The sequence below is a fragment of the Corvus cornix genome, chromosome 7 (genome assembly GCF_000738735.6).
Source record: "Corvus cornix cornix isolate S_Up_H32 chromosome 7, ASM73873v5, whole genome shotgun sequence".
NCBI classification, from domain to species: Eukaryota; Metazoa; Chordata; class Aves; order Passeriformes; family Corvidae; genus Corvus; species Corvus cornix.
The window spans coordinates 28,412,996-28,437,408 of NC_046337.1; the positions used below are offsets into that span (position 1 = coordinate 28,412,996).

At 45.0% G+C, this 24,413-nt stretch overlaps 1 protein-coding gene across 1 annotated transcript in view; it reads right to left on the minus strand.

The window, feature by feature from the left end:
• Positions 1-2,481: 2,481 nt before the first annotated feature.
• Positions 2,482-24,413, minus strand: part of PLCL1 (phospholipase C like 1 (inactive)) — a 41,327-nt gene continuing 19,395 nt past the window's right edge. The window contains exon 5 of the mRNA XM_019290544.3: positions 2,482-4,523. Coding sequence (XP_019146089.1) covers positions 4,341-4,523 — 183 coding nt within the window. The 3' untranslated portion in view covers positions 2,482-4,340. The remainder of the gene's footprint in view (positions 4,524-24,413) is intronic.

Sequence of the window (24,413 nt, forward strand, 5' to 3'; positions counted from 1 at the left end):
GAAACATTTTTTCAAGGCCTTGCTGTGGAAAGCAAATGCAAGACTGCTTAGCCTGAGACTGTGCAAAGGCGACCTGCCAGGACTGTACCAGAATAGTCCCAAAGAGCACTCACGCTTTGGACCCATGACACGCACCCCAGCAGCGCTGCCCAGCTGCCTGGGGACACACACTGCCTTTTGCTTGGTGTGGAGACAGCTTTACTGGTACAATGCTATGGAAACCGACGGATTTTCACGCCTACTCAGGGCAGGGAGAGGGGACAAAAAGAACAAAATCTTGGATTTATTGGATGTGTACTTCACCTACTGCTGCTGAGATAGGAGCCAGGGCCACCATGCTCAGCCCCACAGCAAGTGGTGGAGACCTGAAGACACTGCTCCTGTGACCCCCTCACCTTTTTTTTCTGAAGCTTTCTGAGTTAGTCCCCTGCCTGAGGCTGCTGTCTATCCCTGTAGGAGTGGGACCAATGCCAAGGAGGCTATGACCTAATGTTTTAGTCTGAACATAGAGATGGAAGAGATGGAATATCATACAGGAAAGTGCTCTCTATGCATGCAATTATCTGATAATCTATTTTGGGAGATGAATCTCAGAAGGAAGAACAAAACTCACCTTCTTTGCATTATCTCTTTAAAAACAGAGAACTAAATACAAGAAAAATGATACAGAAAGCAGCAGAACAGCACGGTGCTTTAACATGTGCCAAGTTCAGGAAAGGGAGGGGAAAGGGGTCAAGTCCTGCTGGTCATGCCAGCACATGAAATTCGGTAAAAACTATTCCTGCTGATTTAAGACTAATCAGGTCTGTGAACAGCTGAACTAATTCAGCCTCTTCCCATGCTTCATGGCTGGATTCCTTCATGCATGTATGTAAGCAGCAAAATCCAAGTGAAACCTCTGCATCCACCTTTCTCTCATGGGCCCCAGTGTCCCCCTCACAGGTACAGGTCACACTATAGCCCCGTGCCACATGGGAAGTGCTGCCGAGGCCTCTCTGAACCACCTGCCCCATCTCTGCTTGGGAAACCTGCAGGAATTTAACACCTTTGAGGTGGCTGCCCCTCTGCCACACTTGACAAGAGGTGCAGTTTGGTAGGGGCCAGACACACAAGCACATGGACAAGGTATCCCTGATCCCTGGAGGAACCGAGACCCTTGGGAGTGGTGAGTGTGTGGTGGCTCAGCCCTTCCCACACATGCTGCTTCACCTGTGTTCACCAGCAGCCAAAGGACTTGGCAAACACTGGTGTTACAGTGCCTGGCTGTTCTCCTGAGAGCAACAGCAAACTCAAAGGTATTCCAGAAACGTGTAATTAATCTGTGCCTGGGAAGGAAAACATCATCAGTCTTATCCTACAGTTGAGAGCATGACAGAGGAAAAACAAATAGTGTAAAGATGGAGGACTCAGTAGCAGAGAGAACCCAGGTAGATTCACTCCTGTGCTCCCTTCTGGCAAACACCTCCCCACACCAGTCCCTGAGAGCTTCTCAGATTTCTAGCTGTGAAACTATGCTGTAAGCAACTGCAAATGCCTGTAACACTTCCCTGACATAACTTCCACAGAATTGATACAGATAATATGTACCCATTCATGTGGGACATCAGGCACATTGTACCAGCAGAGGTCCAGAGAAGGCTGTTGTTCCACTGCAAGAAGCCAGGCACACCATGAAACACTTCCCAAAAAGGCCAGGCAGTCAGTCCCCTGTCTGTGTTTGTTGCTGATGCTGGATATGATTTTTCCATGTGTTCTCCCTCAAGGCTGAATTTTTATTATACCAACTGCCACTTTATCATTCACTTCCACTCCCAGCAACTTCAAAGGAGCTCAGAGGAAGGTGAGATGAGTTTTTGCTGCCAGCCCCTCTCTTGGTGGAGGAGGGAGGGTGGAGCTGTGGGGTTCTGGGTGCCAGGACCAGGAATAGTCCCAACTGCTTGGGGCAATCCAGGGTGCCCCAAATTCTCCACTGCCTGTATTTTGGTACGGAATGCATGACCTTGGAACAGGACATGACATGAATGCTAAAAGTGACATAAAAGGTGTGTGTGCATGCTATGGGATTTCCATCCAGCCACTTCTGATTCTCCTAATGTATCCAGAGTGAGAGCTGTGTGGTAGCCCCTGTATATGTGAGCACAGAAAGCAAGCCCTTCCCTCTGTAATTTCATGTTCGTTTGTTCCTAAAATCAGAGAAGGTATTTTGCCAGCAGTTCCTGTACAGACATTAGGACAGCCTTTTAGACTGAGAAATCAAGGTATTTCTAGATTTAAATTTTAATTCACCCTTCCTGAAGCAACCTCTGCCTTCTGACAAGGATGCTTTCCAAAGGCTGATCCCTTGCAGCTGGTGATGCTGGGGTAACAGTTTCCATTGTCCCTAACTGTAAGTACTGAAGGCCAAGTGTTGTTTTTGTACAAACATAACCCATTATGAAATCAGGAAGGTAACCCAAGAGGACAAAATATGAACATGCACACTTACACCACTGATGTGGGCTTTATGCCTTGCCTGAAACACAAAAGACACTTCTCCAGACCTCAGTGAAGTCTGAATACACACTCATGATCTAAGGGAGAGATAAACAGAGGATTTAGGGCCAGATCTGAACAAGTATGGCAAATTTTACTGAAATGGTATTTGAGGCACCTGAGTTACAACCTTTGCAATAACACAGTTGCTGTTAGAGCAGGACCTTCTTTCAAGCAACTTACCGACTCTAACCCACCTTTATCCAGGATCATGTGTTAAATCACTGCAAAATCATGGGTCAAAGTTGTTTCATAGCTTTACTCTTTCAGTAATGTGCAACATGAACATAATAGTGTTATTAAGAAGTCAAAAATAACTTAACACAATAGCTAGTTAAGATTTTCCAATGATCAAACTTTCAGCAATTACTTTTTGTTAAGTTCAGAAAATTAGCATATTTGTTAATCAAATTAATTTAAAAAGTAGCTTTTAAAAATAAAAGCAATGCTTTAAATAAATATAGTCTTTTTTTATAACCATAAAACACTTAGTCCTGTTAAATGTAACACAAATACTCCACTCAAGCACAGTACTTAAACGATTGAAATGAATGCTGTGAGCACGCGTGGGCCGGACACCAGGAGGGATGAGGATGCATTGCTTCGGGACATTCTCTGTCTCCTTTCTACAGTGGCACAAAGAGGCAGCCAATTCTCAGAACTACCCCAAACACATGACATGCGTCAGGATTTTGTAGCTGCTGCACAAAAACGCTGGCACCCTGTTTTTCCCCAAGCTATTTCTCTACACTACATCTGTAGCAGTTCTTCAGCCCTGCTTTTAAATCTCTAGCACAGCATGAATCTTAACCACAAAAATGTAAGGCCGGAGCCTGCTTGCTTCATCCAGCTGACGCCAACATCTACGCAGAAGGTGGCAAGCAAGGCCTGACCTCTCACACATCTTACATTAAAGCTCACATTTTGTGAAATCTGGAAAATCTTCCTTTCAATACTGGCACCACTGGGTGTTTCAGAACGGCCTGAAGGTCACCTTCAGAGTTCATGACCACCGAAGGGTATTCACAGCTCTCCCCATACTTACAGGGCTGACTAGCTATGGTCATTACTACTCAAGTTAATGCCTATCAGCAAAGACTGTAGCTGTCTTGCAGATCTACAAGGTAGCAATGTTTTGCTGGAATAAACTAAATTAGCTAGTTCTTACGTTAGTATGTGCTGTCTGGGTGTATCCTGAAGAGCAGTTTGCTAAATTCAGCAAAAAATACACCTCAAATTTACTGATAATCTACCTAGTAACTCTGAACATTTAATATCCTGTTTACTTGGTTGTAATTGTTCACTAAAAATCACCTTCAGGGTCTGCAGCAAACCACCAGTTTTGTCCTCACAAGAACAGCTGTCAGTGATATTTGCTGTGTTTTGTTTGTTTAAACAGCATAACAGTAATGTAACCTATAAGTTAAATGATAAAAGCTGGAGAGTAAAATAAAGCCCAAAACTGATACAAGTGCTCTCAATTTGTTTTGATTTTCAGAATGAACAGGCCTATTCAAAGGTGACAAAGGAATAAATTAGCAAATGGCTAATGTAATGCGTGAAAGGGTGTCTACAGGATTCGCATGTGCGCACACACACGCACTTGCATACAGACAGCCTGGCTTCATTAGAAATCTCACTACCAGAGTTTAACTTGGATAAATTAACTGCATTAAAATACTGACATTGTGAGGATTTTAATACAATCATACCCTGTAGAGGGCACTCCTGTGTGAATTTTTAAATGCTTTAAAAAAATAGTTTAGAGTTATTGAAATCTGTGAAAAATGCGACAGCTCTGCCTCTCCTCACAGCCTCCCATTCTCATCTCCAGTATCCTTCTCCTGTATTGCCTCCAGGCACCGTTTTGCCTTGGCATCCACCTGCCCGCTCCCAGTTTTGCTCAGTCCACACGACAGGCACGCCAGCTGGATCTGCTTCATGTTCTCCAGGGCTTCGTTCTTGGCGTTCTTCAGGAGATCTCCTTGGCCCTGGGGATGCACAGACATGCAGGAGAGAGTCAGGGATTGCACACATTGCTCAGGACCAAAAGCAGCAATACTGCTTTCATGTCCCTACAGGTCCCAGGTCCCGTCTCAAATCATCTCTGCCCACTGGAAATGGGACTCAAGCCCCTCCTGCAGCTTGGTGTCAGCACAGTGAGGAAGGCAGCAGCCAGCACTGGACAGGGTGGGACAAGCACCAGACTCCCCCCACTTCCACATCACCACCCTTGGGAGGTAATTTCAGCCTGAACTGAAGGAGGCTGCGGGAGAAGACATTTCCTCTACCACAGTCAACAGCAAGGTCCTGCCAGGGACAGGGCAGCGAGGGAACATGGTACCCCTCTCCCCATGCCACTGCTCTGTCCCTGCTCCCTGGCATCAGATCCCACATGGCAATGGCTGCGTGTCCCCAGCCAGGAGCCCCTTACGAGGTGTGAGACCCTGATAACCCACCCCTCATTGCGCCTGGATTTGCTACCCAGCCTTGGGCCCGCCGTGAACAGAGCAGGCCAAGCTGTGCCCACATGAAACACATCATCCTGTAGCACTCCAGTGAATCCTTCTGAACCATTTTGTTTGGGATCTTCAAGAAGTCAGATGGGAACAAGACTTCATAAACAACACGCTGCTTCTGTATCTTCTCAGAGCATGTAAACGTGAGGTGACTAACAGGATGTCAACCCAATTTGTAACAATCAGGAAAAATGTGTTATATGAAATTTATATTAAGGAGTTAGGGTTCAGAAATGCCAAAACGAATATTTACGCAATATTGATATCTGAAGTACCATGAGGCGACAAGATTCTGGAGCTACAGGATACAAATAAAAAAAACAGGAGATGCACCTGGTTATTAAAATTCAGTATCAGTAAGAACTTGAGCTCTTCTCTCTTAATGTCACCCCAAATACAGCTTGAATTACAGCACATGCTGCAGCTGGTTACACTCATATTCAGAAGGAATACCTCCACTGACTGAAATGTCACTTTCGGATCTCTGCCACCTAACCTGATCTCCTGCAAATCACAGGAGACAACAGACACTGCAGCAGGACCTTGGGCTCACTGGAGGGGTGACTGAACACTGTGCCTCCTTTGGTTCTCAAAACAAGTCAGATGTGTTGGATGAGTCACAGCGTGACACCTTCCAGCAGTGGGAGCATCTCTGCTCTCCCTTTCCCCAGAGCTAAGAGGAAGGATGTATCCTACACTGATGAGCACAGTTCCCTTTTTGCCAGCGCCTGGCACTGGACTCACAAGGCCTGAACCCCTGTACACAATGTTCACAACGAAGAAACAATGGTGGCTTGCAAGGCTGCAGCACTGGTAAACACCACATGGGACACCACGTCATCCAGGGACGGCAGCCTGTGCCTGAGAACGTGATTGCCTCATCTCCTGGTGTCACAAATTTGTCCCTGCTGAACGATGCAAATCACCATCCAGATGCCGGGAACACAACTCAGTGTGAGAATAACAAAAAGCACTGGGACTGCATGAGCAGCTCTGTGCTATTTGCTATGAAGCTCTTTTGAAGGGATTTGTGTTTCGGCAGCATGACAGTTATGGGAATACACAGACAAAGAGCTTGGGATCCAGTCAGCAGGCATGGTGTGAAATAACAAAACAAGAATAATTTATGCAGCAGATATTTCTTGTAGCTGTGAGCTTGCTTTTATGTCAGAGGTTTTGCTTACGGTTAAAGACAGTAGGCAGGAATTCAAGAGCCCCAGAGCTGCCCACCTTGGTGTTCTTCCCTGTCTACAAATGGCACAGGAATATTGCCAGTGCTGTAGTGACAGGGACAACACCAGCACATAAACCAAGTATGTATCATTAACAACAGGATAATGTTATCAAAAAGGGTGTATCTCCTCAATACATCCTCCATCTCTTCAAATTGCACAAATGCAGTTTTAAATAGTTTGGGTTTAGGATGAAATACCCCTGGCTGCAGTGGGGTGGCTGCTACTTCTTATGCACACAGGACCAAAGACACCAAAGACTTCACCATCAAACAGGGAAAAATCAGTCTGATGATGCTTTGCAACCTTAACTTCCCCAAGCCAAAACCTGGCGCTGTGTATTCATGCCCAAGAACAGAAAAATCCTCTTAGTGCAAGAAGCAACCCCTTCCCAGGGTGAGAGCAAAGCATGGAAATCTTTCTCAGGGTGGCCCACAAACTGTGTTTGTGTCCAGGGACTGAGACAGGCACGGACAGAAGCTATTTAGGATTAGATGCACCGCTCAGAGGACAACAGCCTGAGTCTGCCCTGCCAAGACTCACATCTGAAGTCCCCAGAAGCCAAGGGACTTCACACCCCACGTGAAAGTGGCCAAGCCACCCACTCTCCCTTATGCATATTCTGATTTCACATTTGGGTAACCAGGCAATTCAGAGTACAGATTTTGTCTGAGGCAATGCACAAAATGTCTTTGAGTTCCAAGAAGAAACACACGCCTCCTGAGCATACTTCCAATATTTTGAAGACATTCTTATTTTACAGTGATCTAAAAACAGAAGTGGACTTATCAAAATAGTGCAATTCCATTCATGTACCGAGCAAGTGATTTATGTCTTAGTCTCCTTGTGGTTTTTATTTTTAAACAGCTGGTTCATTTGAGCAAGACAAAGAAGCAAAAATGATTTTGAATCATCTGTCATGAGAAAATTAACAACAAACTAGCCCTCTCTGACAGAGCTGTCATAATTCTAGAGACACCATTAAAAAAAAAATCTGTGTGCATGCTCTGTTTGAAAAGCCATCTGTTTGCTTTGAAAAACTGGCTGCGAGCATAATCCACTTAAGAAGAATGTCAGCAAAATTGTGTCAACATTTTAACGAACTAAATACTGGATAGAAGCTAGAGTAAACTTTACAAGCACAATTGCATTGAAACAACCTTCACAAACCAGTCATTGTGATCATTTCTGTGCACAGAGCCATCCTGCTTGCCCTTCAAACAAAGTATCTCTCTTCCAGACAAGGAGAGACCATGACAGTCCATCTCCCTTCTGCTATTGGTATCACCAGACTTTCTGAAAATAAATACTCGTGAGAAAGTTTAAACTCAGCATTTGGCAGTACAGTGAATTAAGCCAGAAGAGACTAATCAAGTGTTCTAACAAAAACTGATCAAGGGGTCTATTTTCATTTAGCCTTAGGGAGCATTAAAAGTCAGGTTTCATACACCTGACTACACCTAACTGCAGAGCCACAGCACAAATTAACATTACAGGACAAATAACGCAGCTTGTCAAGCAACTGCAGGATTATAAGCCTTCACCTTGACACGTTAATACTGATTAGAAAACCCATAATCTGACATGGCTTTAAATATTGTTCAGTTCCAGTGACAACCCATGAAAGGCTTTAAGAAGCACAAGTAGCTCTAGATAGACACTGGCAATGGCTACAGATGGGACAAATTCCATATAATTGTAGGTTCAGTCGGGTTTTTTCCAAATCAAATACCGAAGTTTTTATGAGTCAAGATGACAGCTCTATATCGAACAGCAACCCCCTCTGGAACTGGGGAAATGAAAGGTAGATTAGGTTAGTGGCACGTTTTTGTGTTCAACTTCACAATACTATTTCTTTTATATACATTGCATGTATATTTCTATGTAAGTATAAATATATGGGCATGTACATTAATAATTACTATTTCTATGCTTTCTAGGAAACACCCTGCAACACATAGGCCATGCCACATGATTGTTGTGGGCACCCCCAGCGCTGGGGATCCCGGTTATGGCACCAGCAGCACCTGTAGCCTCTGTGTTGGCAGCTCCCACACCAGCACTGGGGGCTGCAGGAGGACCCTGAAGGCCAAGGCTGGGCCCATGCAGGAGTGAACTGCACTGACAGGTGCCCCACATGAGCACCTTGCACTGCTCCTGGTGAAGAAGAAAATCCCGTGCTGAGCAATAGGGCTTTCCTGGTGTTCCAAACTGGCATGTTTCCAGGGAGGCTGAAGCAGTAGCTGTGAAAGCCATTTTCTAATCTGCTGCTTGCTAAAGCAGACAGTTGCTTATCTCCTGAGCAGACACATTCTCTGACAGCACATTATGGGAGCTTTTCTCTCCAATCCTCAAGGGCTGAGTAAATACAAACAAATAACAGAGGTCTTAACACCCATCCCACATCATGCTCATGATATTACTGCTATTTTTTAACTTCTCCTCAAAGAATCAAGCTCTTTCATTACTATTTAATCACAAAGTAAAATCTCCAGAGGCTGCCAGTGGACGCCAGCGGGGGGCTGAAAAAGCCAGCCACAGTCAAATGGAACTGCCGCAAGCATCGCACCACTCCGCGTTTCAGAGGCAGCACAGGCATGGTAACAGCACTGACAATCTGTGCCAAGGGACTCCAAATGCCGGAGAGCTGCTGTCATATTGGGATACTCTGGGTGGAGGCAGCATTTACTGCAAGGCGGGCATTTTCAAAGTGTCACAGTAGGACTAATTGTGTTTAATATTAATAAGGAGGCACACAATTAAATGATCTCACATGGCTTTGAAAATGTAATCTTGGGGAGGAAATCATTAATGAAAAGATTACACTGTTAGGTTAAACTTATTACAAAAAGCAGATATTTTTCCATGCCTCCTTCAAAGTTAAATGTGGGAACAGTTGAGAGGAATTTGACCATGATACATTCACATTTCAGAACAGACTACTCCAAAAAAACAGTGTTGCTAAATCAATGGAGACTGTAAAAACCCATCATTTTCATTGGGACCTGCAGATAGTTTGTCAGGAGCTTTGCTTTATTGTCTGTGACAGAGATCATAATGCACATGTTGGCACAAAAAATTACTGTACACAAAGATTAGACACAAAGCTATAATCACTTTTCACACACTGAAAAATAAAGAATTGCAAAAACGAGTTACACCACAGGAAAAGCAGGGTCCAAATGTTACTTGCCAATTTATCTTTAAACCCTTGCACAGCAGCAATTCACTTCCTGTCAGGAAAATAAAAAGGCCACAAGTATAAAAGATGGCACTTAAATGGAATTCCTTGTGCTACTGGTATATCATTTAAGGTCTGAGTTTTGGGCACAGCTTCTCACTTGCCCATTCTGAACCAAATGCAAGAGCTTGTTTCTACCTGGCTGAAACCAGCAACAACTTTGACACTGAGTAAATCAGGCAATCTGATCGAGTGCTCGCTGGGGCCTGAGTCATCACGTTTTGCAGGATGTGCTGGTGATTTCAGACATCTAACTGAGCATCTCATTTTGGTATATCAGCATGTTACTGACAGCCAGAGACCTCTCCCATTTCCCAAAGTGGGGTCTAGCAAAAATTTGCAAGAAGGAGAGAGCTGAGAATCAATTATATCACACAGAGAACAGATTTGAGATGTACAGAAAAGAAAACATCCACCTAGGGAAAGGCAGTCACCATTATATACAAAGTGCTAAATCTCTATAAGCAAGAGCAGCAAAGAGTAACTATTGTGGAATAGATTATTGTGTGCAGTTCTGACACAAGGTTACACGATACAAACCAAATGAAATGATCTAAGGTTGTGCCAAGCAACAAGGTCAGAAGCTCTCCGGCTGATCTGCTCAATGCAGTGTAGCTCAATGCACTGTAGCCAGCAGCTGGCACACCTAGGAGAACAAGGCTGAGGATGATGACAAAGAGGAGGATAGTTAACAGGAACAATCTCCTCCTAATTCTGTATCTAGCCCAAATTATTCTTCATGTCATCTTTTCTCCCTTTGCTTCGTGAATCAGCCATACGGATGCTGGCTCCAGGCTTTCCTGCCTATCTCTCATTGCACAGGGGGCTGAGCAGGTAAAAACCCAAGCTCCTTTTCCCAGGAAAAGCACCGGGAAGCACAGAACCAGCCCTGACTGCACTGTATGTCCCATCTGTTTTACTCCTTACTCAGGAGAAAATCCCATTTGCATCTGATATTTGCACGAGTCTCAAAGACAAAACCACACCTGCAAGAAGCACTCGAGGCCTTGAAGGCACTGCCTTCACTGCCTCGCCAAGACACACAGCCCTAAAGTGACACATCCCAGCCAGCAGCCTCCTGCCAGCAAGCACCTAATTTAAGGATAACTGCTGGGACAAGTTACCTCTGCAAATACCATCTACAAAGCAGTCTCTTTTTCAGAGCAGCCAGTTGTAAGGGAGAGAGAACAACAGCACTACTCCAGGTGGCTGGGAAAATTCACAAGGCAACTCCCAAAAAAACCTGGTCCCATATAAAAGCAGAAAGGTCTCTTAGCAGTTCAAGGGAAAGCGGGCAGGAATCTGGATTATGGCACCTGCACAGAGCCCATTCAGCCATGGCTTGCCCTAACCACCCAGCGGGTTCCAGTGGATCAGCCCAGTCCTCTTTGAGGCAAAGATCTCTGTAGGTGTTCAGATACCATAGCAACGGGACACAAAGGAAGTTAATAAAAATTAATAAATACATTACAATAAGTAGAATAAACAAATAAATAATGAGCAAAGTAAGCAGAAATTAGAGTGGCCCTAACTTGTAACACAGACCAAATGTTAACCTCACTTGTGGCTTGGATGCCATTACACACCATGGGCTGTACACACCCAGTGCATTTGTGACTGCAGGGGGGTACTCTGACCCAGGGATGGAGCCTGATGCTAACCATGTAAATGTGGTGTGTTAAAAACAATATTCGTATTACCTGAAAAACAGTTCCACCTGATTTTAATTACTTTTGTTTAAACTCCCAAATGAGACCAATCTGACAGTTGATCAATATTAGGCTGTCCCACGCAAAACCCAGAACTTTCACACTGATTTCATTCACCATTTGGATCTCACCCCAAACATCTGGATTGGGGAGGATGACCTAAAGGGATTTACAGAGCTGTTCTGCATGAGCCTGCTTAGTTTTCTAGGAGGCTGGTGACATTTCATTGCACAGCCAAGCAGTCAATCCCAAAGCACGAGGCGTGACATGAACGGCTGGGAAGAGGGAATGCTGTTTGTCTCTGCTGGTATGGCTCTCCCTTGAAGAACATCCATACCATTTCTTGCCTTCTTTTCCAGCTGTTGGAAAGGTGCAGTTAAAATCTAAGTGGTTGTGCTGGATACCAAGAGACATCTCCCACTCCACCACATTGGGCAAGGCTGCCCAGTTATTACAAAACTGCCAGTCCACCACTTGTATATTCCCAAATCATGTGACACAGCCAAACAGAGACCCTGAGGGCAGCCTGGGAGGTGGACATGAACAAACAAGAAGAACCTCAGTGAGAACAGTCAGGCAATTACCAAAGAAGCAAATACTCAGAAAACCTTCTGATTCTGGCTACTGGCCTTGCCAGCACGAGGATATCACTGCTTTGTGCAGCCATGGCAACTTAGGAAAGAGGGTCTGTATTTGTAATTCTCTTACAGGATTTGCCTAACATGACAAAGGCGAAGGACACACACGGCCATCTTGCTCTCAGATTCAGTTGAGTGCCCTCCCAAACCCTACTGGCCCTCGACCAAAGCCTGACAGGGGATTAACACCAAGCATTTGTTTGAACACCTAAGTGGCAAAAGCACTCATGCTATAGCCTTCCCTATTGATCTTTAAAAAGAGCTCTTCACTGAAATCCAGGGGCTCTTGCAAATCAATTGCACTGTATGGCTACTAATTTATTCCTTCAAGCAGGCATTTTATGTATAAAAAGAGTGGGCTTTTATTTTTATTTTTTAAATAAATGCCTATGCTTCTGTCTCACATGGGCATTTAAATTAAATTATGCTATATCAGGCTGTCAAAAGCAATGAATGTGAACATTGACTGTAACTGTGTTGCAGCAGGAATTTGCTTTCAGAAATAATGCCATTAATTTGATCTTAGCCATGTGCTAAGCAGTTCAGCTGCCTGTGTGTCTCTTAGGCACTACATCAGGCAGACAGTTTGCAAGCACAGCCACAAATGTACAGACTCTGGCTGTTGACCCCTCCATTCTAGGAACCTGCTTTTTTTCTGGTGACAAGTTTAAAATCACAGGGTTGGCTGGGAGCCCAGGAGTTTATTTTTTATACACAGCCATGAAATGAAAATTGAAGCTGTATGTCCAGGCACTTATTTCTTAATCCTCCTTTGGTCACAAAACCCAATTTCTCACAGGTACCAGTGCAAGCACTAACTGGTAGCTCCAGTAAGGTCCAGAGACTCCCAGAAAAACAAAACAAGGGGAAGAAAGATGAGGCAGAAAGTGCACAATTTTTTTTTTTTTTTTGCATTTGATTTTTCTGAGTAAAAGGACCAGCTGCAGGAAAAGAGATGTTTTGCAGCTAATGAAACACCTGTGAAAAGCAACCCCCAAGCAAAACATTTGGCTGGCACCCCTTGCTCCCAGGTGCCCTCTGTGCTGACTCTCAGAGGCACAGGCTGCAAGCACAGAGTTAACACCAAAATCATGTCTTTCATCGCAGTGTAGCCAGCAAAATGTCCCTTAAGTTCATCAGAACCTGGAAAGGGTTTAGCAGCCAACTCTGAGCTGACTCCATTTTGACTGAAGACAACATGCACCAGTGCTGGTTTGGGCTTTTTGGAGGGAGGGAGGGAGTGTTGCAGCAATATCACACAAACCAGTTACTGCTCTCTTTTGAATTGCTGGAGGTAATAGCTAAAAAAATACCTACAGCTGTGCTTAATTCTAACTGAAATAATCTAATCAAGATGAAATCAAATTGTGCCAGTCAGAGCAGATTGTTTGTGGAGAGAGCACCCTCAGCATTGCTCCCACATGCAGCTCCTCAGGCTCTGCTCCTTTCGGCCTGCCACAAGCACTAATGCCTTAGCAACTATGTGGTTTGCAAATCCTGCTGCTGCAGTGGCTGCTGGCCAACACCACCAGCTGACTGGGCCATGGGAATCTGCAGAAGCTGCCCAAGCTCCCTACTCCTACTCCCCCAGAGGGGACAAGACCCCTCTCCTCTATTCGTGCAAGGAGCTGTGGGCAGCCAGTTTCTAACTAGTTCACAAGCAGCACAGGCCACAACCAACTTTATGCTGAAGCAGAAAGCTTTAAGCTAAGACCAAAGCCTCCAAATAACATGAAGGGTTAAGTGCCAAAAGAAAAAAATACCACAGACCACTGCCTACTAGGAGGGAACAGGTTTTTACAGGATCCCTAAGGAAATGCTCTGATTCGCCTCACTCCTGTCCAGGGATCAGCCCTGTCATTCTGGTCCCCTGCAGTCAAAGGCAGGTTTGCTGGTGAGACTGGACAGTGAGCTCAGTAAAAGCAGAGCTGAGCCACCCTCTCTGCTCATGTTCTGCCAGCCAGTGGTTAAAGAGGCTCCTGTGGGCACAGAAGCTGCGGCCTCACATGCTAACAGGGCTTGTTTCCCCTGGTAGAATCCCAGCCCTGCCTTCCCAGCGCAGATGTGAAATCAAGTACGAACAGGAGCGGGTAGGGTTATTTTTGTAAGCAGAACACTGACCGACCCAGCAGGCAGAGAGCTACTGAAAGGAAGCAACTGAGAGGGGAGGAGAAAATCAGCAGGGGTCAGAAACAGGCCTGGGTGGAAGTGAGAAACGTCTGTGAAAGATGGGAATGGAAACCCACAGCAAACTGAGTGATCTAAGCACAAAAATGAGTGGTGCAGGATAGGGGTAGTATTCATTTACAAATTTATTGCCCCAAAATGTCAATGAGGGAAACGGAACAAGAATAATTTACAATCCATTACAATACTATGCCACAGAAAACACGAGGCTTTTCACCCAAACTGAACTCAATTTTTAAGCCTGATACAGAGGGCTGTAATAATACCTCCACCCTTACCGGGGAGGGTTAGAGAAGATGAGTTTAGACTACCCAGCATCAGACCACTGAGCTACCCTCTGAAGGAAACTATCCTGCTGCTGCTGGCAGCCTCCAGTCCCAGCCCTTTTATTTCAGACTGCTAAATTAGGCTGCTCAGGTCGTCCAACTCCTGCCCCCAACAACGCTTGAAAAGGTAAAAAAACTAGTTGGGGTGCTTTTTCTGTGCCTTCATGTGGCTCAGCTCCTCCCCACTGCTACATACACCAGCATCCCTAGGTCACCACCCGATGAAATGGGAACCCAGGGAACAGAGTGAGAACATAACTGCAATTATCACCTCTATTGTTACTATTCAAAGCGACCACAGCCTATCAGTCAGCTCTTCCTGCCAATACCGGACCTGTGTCATTTCTGTAACACAGAGGACACTGGAGAAAAGAACTACTAAGTAGGCATTTTTAACTTACTCCTTTAAGTCTGACTGCTCTCATGTAATAGCCTTTCTGACATCAGAAATGCCATCTTTTTGTGATCTAAAAATAAATAGCAGCTGCCTCAGCACCTGAATCACTGGTTTTGTGCCCACTTTTCTCTGCAAATTGATCCCACCTGTACCTGGGGAAATAACCCCAAGATAGGGTCCTTTATCTCCCACAGGGTTCATCACCTGACACTTGAACTCATCTGACCCAGGTAAAAAAAGACTGGCTGTCAAAAATGCAAGACTGCAATTTCCCAATCCATTGTTCTACAGTAAAGCTTACTTCCACCCACAGGTATTTGGGCCTCTGATTTCCCTAGCTCCTGTGGAAAGTTTTGGGAATGCCTGCCACATTTAGGGCTTATGTGATCTACCATAAGATCTAGGGGAGAATAACTGCAGAGCAAATGCCTGGTCTCACTGAACACCCACAACTTTCACTTAACGCAGTTTGTGGCTTTTCACTGTCACAGCCCTCCCTGCAGACCCATATTGCCAATAATCACACATGTAAACACAGAAGTCTTTACTCCACAGCCTTCTACTGCTAGTGGCTCCAGACAATAAAAATGAATCAATACCACCACTGAGTTAAAGAGCATTTCACTTTAACCACAACCCTCAGAATATGCAGTGGTGCGGATGAACACTTTTCAATGTCAGAAGGCAGTAATGGAATCTAGACTGGTACAATGAAATGGGGAAGGTCGTGCCAGCTAATCACTGCCTGCTGGATTCAGAATTTGGCTCCCCCGACTCATTTACTCACACAAGCACAGAAGAAGTCAAAGGTCCTGGCTAACAATTGCATTATGCACATTCTGATATGTGGAGAGAGGATTTCTATCAATGCTCAGGCAGGAGGGAGAAGGTGAGGACTTGGCATTCACACAGAGACATGCCATCCCCCAGCTTCAGCCAAGCACCAGGGCCAGGTACTGCTCCATTATAAAATATATTCCTGGATTTCACTGAGGCCACTGACAGTGCCAGGGAAAACCCAAACATCATCTTAGCAACTGCAGAGGAGGAAGTTCCAATGGAGCAACTGGCAGCTTTCATTGCCTCCTGAGCTCCCCCAAGGAACTATCTTAAATTAGACACCCATTCCCCCACAGGGAGCAGGTTTTGTAGATGCTGGCACATAATTCACACAACAAAAGGGGCAGTCAGCTTGTCATCATTTGTAAGCTCTGGGAAACTGTATGTGATCTGCTGACAGGAGCTGTAAGGAGCTCCAAATATACCACAAGGGTAATTTTTAGACTATGTTAAACCTCTTATCACACACCATTCAAACACAACCATTTCAGGCGAGTACCAGCTACAGCTCCCAGGGAACGGCACAGCACAGATTTAACAATAAGCAAATGCTGGAAAAAAAACAGTGTACAAGCAATTCTCTCTTAATGTTCTTGCCATATACAAATCAGTGCTCTGATACTCAACGAATTCCGAAAGTAGCTGTGGGTGGAGGCTCTCTTGTGGAGACCCACCATGGATGCCTTAGAAGCAGAGTCCTTCACTCCCTGAGGCCTTCAGTGCCATGAATAGCATCCAGGCAAGGTGGTGTGGGCACTGCCAACCCAGGAAGGAAAAGGTCTCTCCAAGCCCCTCGGTGTGTGCCAGGCATTGGGGCAGTGGCCCTGCCTGGGGCACTCACCCAGTGCCACCGGAGGGCCCAGAGCAAAGGCTCCCAGCCTCCCAGCACCGCCTCACTGCCTGAGCCATGTGGACAGGGCTGGCAGCTTGCCTGGGGTTACACTGCAATCCAGAACACCTGACAGAGGCAGCTGCTTCTTTTCCTTTGTTCTTTGTTAGTACAGCCATTGACAGATAAAAGCAAGAAATGTGTGAATTTCTGCGGAAACTTGTACTTTCGTTACAGCCTTTTTAATTCCTCCAAACAAGGTCACGTTGTCAAATGGGCGTAAACTAGATTCCCAACTTCCACATCTTCCAGGCTGTGTGAATTAACTCCACTGCAAGTACAGCAGTCTTTGATATCCATGTCTCAGATGAAAACGTCACTGTTGCAGGGGAGGGAGGGGATGGTGGCAGAAGTTGCCTAAGTTCCTGTGCCACCTGCAGTTTCTGGCTGCACTGTCTCTTCCTCCAAGGGATGTGAGATGACTCTGACCCAGTTTTTATACTCAAGCAATCATCCTTTGGTGGGGAACCACCTACATTTAGCCACCTTTCCCTCATGCCACCCCTCCTCTTACCACTGCCTCACCTTAATAGTACCAACTTTCCAACACAGTTCTGCAGTTCTGCCCAAGCGCATACGTGCAGGAGTAGCTACTTTTCCTCAAAAGATGAGTATCTTCGAGAAACTTGTAACCTTACCAGCTGATTTTTCAAATAACCTCTTCACAAGTGATAATCTTGTTCCTGCACAAAACAGCTTTCAGAGAACAAACTCTTTTTGTATTCCACCTGAACATTATTAATTACTTTTCCAGTTGCAAAGTCTTTGGACCGAATGACACACCCCCTCAGGAGAAGCTGGCCTCCACACCCAGGTGCCAAAATCCCTGCCAGGCTGGTAGAGAAGGGTGACAAGCATAGCAGATGGGGCTCAGGCTGTGATGGGTCTGCCCCAAAGGCACAAGCACAGCAGGGCCAGGTCCCACACAGCCACCCCAGGGCAAAGGTGGAACTGCATCATGGTGATGGACAGTGTGAGAGCCATGCAAAGCTTAGTCCAGATCAAGGGTGGGGGTCACAGGTGCTTTGCCCCCCCCACTGGCACAATTTAGGTGATACAACTGGGGCATTGCAGAGGGAATAGGATTTGAAGCAGGGGAGAAGAAACAGTAAAGACTGAGATGAAAGTGAGGCACAGAGAGATAATGGAATTATGACAGACAACCAAGCAGAGGGCTTCACTGAGCTGCCAGCCTACACAAGGAGAGAGCTGGGTATCTATTTTGCGTTTCAAACATCTTGACAAGCCTCCATTTGTGAAGTGACACTAAAAGTGGTTTTCTATGCACAGCACCTCAGTGTGCCAATCCTCGGCTGGGCTCAAAGCCCATGCTGCTGAGGTGGCCCTGGCACAAGGGGTACCATGCATGGTGACCCCACATGCTCCTGGCCCTGTCTCCCACCACAACACAACGCATCGCACCCTGTGTGCACAGCCAGCAGCTTGGCATCAGAGCCATGGCTTCTGGCAATTTGTCAATCACTCAAACTAAAAGACATCACAAGATTCTTGTGATCCATCTCTGGCTTATTTTAGTCAAATTCAAGAACTCAGAAAGGTATCACTCGGCTTTTCACACCACCTTTCACTTTTCTGTTCTCTTCCTTTTGTGTCAAAGTTGCTGTTGTTTTGCACATATATTTGATGGCCTGTCTCACCTCCTATACACATACATCCATGTGTGTTGGCACACATACCAACCCATCCCAGTGGAACTGAAGGAGTAATATTTAGACCTAAATTGCAGAACTTTGTATCGCAGTAAAAAAACCCAAAATGTTTACATCAAAGGAAGGCAGCTCACAGTACTTGTTTTCTGGATGAACTTCAGTGACCCTCCATTTTTGGTCTGTCATACACTTGAGTCCACATTGACTGCAGGAGGGCCTTGTCCTTAAACCCACCATTGTGAAACACTGGTAGGAGTAGAGGCCTGGCACTGAAGGAAGAAGAGCAAAGTGAGAAAATTGGCAGAAACACATTTCTGTTCAGATGACCTGGCCATCAGCTCTTTCCCCAACAGCCAGATGGGTCCCTGGGTCGGCCAGGTACTGGATATCACCATGGAAAACAGTACAGCCTCATACCAAGCACCTTCCATGCCAAGTATCTGAGCAGAGCTTAGATCCATAGCAGCTAAATGTTCATCAGCAGGAGGAACTACATAGCTTCTCACAGGCCCTTCCAGTCCTATTTTCTATGCACCCAAATAGGTGGTAAAGGCTGGAGAAAAGAGAGAAAACTGTGTGCGCTCCCTGGAAGAACAGAAACTATTAACTGACTTTGGTTCTTCAGGGCTGTGTCTTGGGGAGGTGAGTGCTGCTCCTCACAAGCACCAGCATTGCAGGCAGGCGAGTGCAGGCCCACGTGGGTCCCTGTGCCTGGACAGATAGGCACAGACTCTGCCTGATCTGAATGTCTGGACAATCATTCCTTGCCAGTCAGTGGAACACTCCTGCTGTGACATTATTCAACAAAACCCCAGCAATAACTGATTAACAGGGGACAAAGTCTCTCCTCTTTGTCAGGCTATCCTGGGACTTCATGCCCTACAGAAACTCACAAGATCATGAAGGAGGTCATCAAGAGCTCTGAACCCTGGTGATCTTTGCTCTCTGCTTAGTCCCTGCTATTGCCGGCACCTGGTACTTGAAGATTTAAGGTTGCCTGGGTGGCCTTCGTGTATATTTTAAACACACAAATATTTAGTTTGTTCTAAATCCAACTCATGTCTCAGAATTTTCCTTGGCCAAGAAAACAGAGACCTTGTCAGAAACACCATTAGTGCTTCAAAAACTTGCAGGGAACAGCCAGGTATCCAGAGAGGTCACGCTGTACTTGTTGAGACCGCTCACTACATCCTCCCCAGAGCAATGCTCTGGCAGAATGGCTGAGGGCCAAGAATAACAGGATATTCCAGCTGATTAACTAGTACTCCTGATGGACTGGGATTATACTCCCTTTACTCTAATACACAGTGTTGAAGCAACTTGAGAAGTTTCCATCACCAGATACAACTGACAAAATCCATGGAGACTGTCTGTTAAAGAGCTCTGGTTCCTGCCTTTGGGCTTGGGCAAAACAGACAAAAACCAGTGCGTTCACCATTTATGGAGGAGGCCTTTATCAACCAAATCAGTGGAGAACAGCACTCTGCTAGGTACAAGAAAGATCTGCCTATCCTGCCTAATAATTGCATGGTTTGGTTCCCTTGGTTTACAAAATACACTGATCAAAACAGCTTGGCATGTGAAGCACAACACTTACTTCCTTATTGTGTAACTCAAGATCATTTAAAGGACTCTAAATCTCCTCTCCCAGAAAAATCTTGCAACACCTCCACATACAGAAGAGCCCTGGAGCCTGTTCTGAGAGCCAGGAGCACAGGCTTTGCCCTGGAACCAGCTCTGAAGCTGGGAGCCTCCACTGCACTCACCACTGCATTCAGAGCACACAAAGGGCCTGGGAACAAGTTGTGCTCCCGTGTGGCTCCTCCAGACTCTTTCACAGACTCAAGAAAGAAAAACCTAAATCTACCTCCTCCCTCACCTTTCCCGCTACTTTTAAATTAACTGCTTCAAAGTAAGCAGGTTGATATTTACAGGACTAAATGGATTTTGACCTTGATGGACCTCCTCACCTTGTCTTTGGCACTCTCAGAAAGCCAGCTGGTTTGTATTATTTTTCTCTTTTTTGTCCTTCAGTTCATGTATAAGAGACCAAGCTGATCTAGTCACTATGTGAATCATTAGAACAGCTTGGCATTTCCTCACGTTTGTAAAATCTGCCACTCAATCATAGACTGACTGGCTCAGCCAATCTCCACTGTAGCTGAGCAGGTCTCGGCAGAAGGAAGCAGATCCCTCAAAAGTAGCCAGGGCACACAGTCTGGAGAGGTTTAAAAGTTTAAAACAGCACTCTGAACTGCCTCAACAAAGCAAATGCAAACCATGTGGGGACAAGACAGCAGGAAATATATTTAGTCTCTGGAAAAAGAACCTTTGGGGTAATCACATTCAAAATACATTTATCTAGATCTGGGTATGAGTAGACATGAGGTGAGTTGATAAGGAATAACACAGCGAGCATTTAAAGGCAGGCATGAAGACTCCATGTCACGCAAACTACTCCTGACTACTGCTCTTGCTGGACTATCACTGTCAGAAGATGACAGCAAATCACAAGAATTTGTTGTTAAGACACTATGGCTTACATTCCATCTATTTTGCAGTTTCACAAATAGAGCACCAATGTGCTTATGTCCACTGAGATATGCTGGGAAAAGGAGGGAGATAAGATATCAGGAATTTTGGGGTTGGGGAAAGCCTAACTGACACAGTGAATAAAATATATGGTACACAGAATGCAGCAGCTTTGTGGGGACTCATGAATCCATCATGCTCTCACTTGAGATCCAGATAGAGTAAATTGTAATGCAAATCCTTTAGTAGCATTTAAATAATATGTGGCAGAATATATTGTTACCATTGTGCTTAGTTACGTATAAGGTTCCTAAGACTCTGCTGTGCTGCTCTGCTGTCCACTCTGCAGCATGCCAAGGAACAAAGCCATGGTTCTTGCCCAACTGCAGGAAAAAGGACTGATGTGAAAAGACTCATACAAATCTCCCAAGGCTTTACAATACTGTCAAGTATCCATTCAAAAATACTTCCATAGTCCACTATAATAATCCTTAAATTAAGGCTGGGAATGGACTTAGTTCTTCCAAAGATCATCAGAAGCTCTGTGTTTAAGGTGCTTTAGAATAACAATCACTGTCTGACAGATAGCTTTTCTTCATAAAGAAAACTGATACCTTATAGCGATGATAAATTCATCTCGGTTTAGGTGAGGCCAGGTAGTCTGTATGTACCTCTGTCAGAAATCTCGCTTTTATCTCTACAAGTAGCCTTAAAGTGTGCATTTGGGGCTCTGGATGCTGCAGGTCTCCCAAGCAACTGAAGGCTGATTGTCACAAATGACTGTGGTGAAGAAAGATGTCATTTGTGGACATCAGCCTGCAAAAGTGCTACTTCTGCACAGTTTTGCTGCATAAAATCACTTACACCAGAGCTAACATGGAGCACTACCACATCATAAAATTGTGGATGCCTCCCCCCCCAAAGAAAGAACTACATTAGCAATTCTGTAATTGTATGCATTCTGCATTCAGCAAACTTGTCTTGATATATCTAACCAGCATTAATTTAAATAGGATAATTAACATATACATTCATGGATGAGAGCTGAAATGATCCCTGAAAATGTAACCACTTGATGTCTTGTGGCATGCTCTAACAGCTGGAGTCCTAGTAAGACAGAACAGACAGACTTCGGACAGCAGAGGCAAAATCTTATCATGGGCAGCAAAAAAAGATTTAAAAACACATGCACATTTCTGAGCAGATTAGAATCAAACATTCGAGTGTTTTTCCCTTCAGCAGAAGGCCAAAACAGTAAATGCCACTTTATCTTCTTTTCCCCAGGTTTTGTCTATAAATAAGCCAGTATGTTGGCATATTAACTATCCGGATATTTACCATCAGCATACAAGTACCTTGTGGTACTGTTTCTAGACTTTGTATGTGCTGATCCACCAAAGCACAAATAGCCCAGAAAAATCTGTCTGCAGACAATCAAAGCATGTCCATGTGAGAGCAATAAATCTGAACCACAGCCAACATACTCAAACTTTGTTTGACTTACTTGCCAGGCTCTTGGGACTCAGGCAGATCCCAACTTCTTTGCTCGCGGAAACACCTCCTGGCAGTCTGTGACAGTTTTTCCTCAGTAAGGAGAGTAGTTTTCCAGGCTACAACTTTTTTACTTCAAACATTCCAAAAAACTCATATAGCAGTCATTGAATCAGTGGTTTGCACATGTGACAGATGCTAAGAGTGCCTCAGTTACTGCAAAATGCTTGGTACAAGATCCCATGGGAGAGGCAGACAGAGTGGGCAGAAGAGCCCCAGGAGAGGTGGCAGCTGGCTCTGTCCTGAGCTGAGAAGGCCAGGAGCAGACCCAAGCTGGCTCTGCATGACATCACCCACATGTGAGTGTACCTGACCCAAAAACCACCCAGTGCTCTACAGCAGCACTGAGGGCAGGGGTTATGTCAGGAGGACTCATCCAGCTCAAAGCCAGAACTGCCCCAAGGAGTCTTCTCAGCTTTTGCCTTCCAGGCTCTGGTGCTCCCCCTCTCTGCCCCAAGGAGGTTTATCAGCTTTTGCCTTCCAGGCTCTTGTGCTCCCGTCTCTCCCAGCGCAGGCAGGAGGAGCTCACTGCAAAAGCAGCCACAGGAACCAGAGCAGAGATGGCCTCACCAGGCAGGCAGGAGAAGCACCAGCATCTGGGGAGAAACGAGCACGAGCCCACACACCCACGTAAAAGCCTCTGCTCCGGGAAATGGAGAGTCACCTGCTTTAAAAATAAGAAATACCTAAGGAAAATGAATCATGACAATGAATCATGACCTTTTGTGACAAGGGAGGGTCAGACCAGAACAGCTGCCTCAGCTGAGCAGCTTTGTGTGCCTGGTAGGCTGAAATGAAAGGTTCCTGACACCACGGTCCCTGTGCGGCGATAAACACAAAATTTCTTTTGCCACCTTTGCATTCTATTGGCACACAATTAAATACAGAGAGGAAAATGAAGACACAAAGCTGGTGCTGCATGGAAATAAAAACGAAAGTGAGACTAAATTTGGGATCATAACCTTTCCTGTAATATTGCTGTGAGAGCATTATTCTTCTGTCTAGTGTACTTAAGTTATGCCTCTCAGTATTACTGACTGTGAGCCTGACAGTGTTCTACACAACATGGAACCAAAGAGGAAGATGTGACATTTTATAAATATTGATGTCAAAGCTGACTTGTTAGACTGTCACCAAGTTATAACATCCATGTTCTTAGTGACATTTTTACCTTCTGGCAAACAGTTTGTCCTTATAGTGGGTATTACTGATATGTAATTAAGTTTATATAAACTAAGGAAGAAAATGACATACTATTTTGATTCACCTCTTAAAAGTACCCCAGGGCATTTTTAAACTTGAAGAATGTCCACAGTTAGGATTTTTATAAAATACACTTTAATCTTGCACTCTGTAGCTATTTAATGGTTTTGCCAGTGGCAATTTCTTACTGCATCTCCTCTTTTATTCAAAGCTTACCTACTGCAATGAGTCTTTATAAAGAAACACATTAATTAAATATGCCTTGGCTTCACCAGCCTACGAAAAGACTATTAATCATTTCACAGCACAAGCACAACATAATACCTGCTGTTGCTCACAGGCACCTCACATAAACTGACTCCTGCTGCATGATGTAATTGCCTCCAACAACCCCGAGCACACAAAGAGGCTTTCTCTCATCGGCCATTCACTCACCTCACCTCATGGAAAGCAGTTGATGCATTTGTGAGATGTTATGGGATATATGTTTCCTTTTCTTACAACACTATACCAACATCTAGTGAAATATATTTGTAGTGTCCACCCTGCCACTGGACATAGGGAGAACACCTATGGCTTGAGTGGGGCAGGGTTGTTGGTCTCTTCCTACCAAATCCTCCTGAGTAGCTCTCACCAGCACTGAGAGGACTCAGTGCTAAAGAGGAGATGCAGGTTTGTTATGGGCAGGATCACTGAAAGACAGGATTATTTAAGGGGAAGAAGAAGAAAAAAAAGATGACAAATTAGAACAATTACTAATGGTCTCGTATCAGAGATTGAGGCACCTGAGGCACAACTTCACACCCAAGGCACAACTTCATTCCCAGTTTCCTAATGTCATTCCTGAGTTGGACTTCAGTCAAAATGAAAAGGTGTTTCATGTGCATTTCATGGATAGTTGTCACAAATTCTGTTAATATTTTATTGTGTGAGAAAGGTAGAAAAGA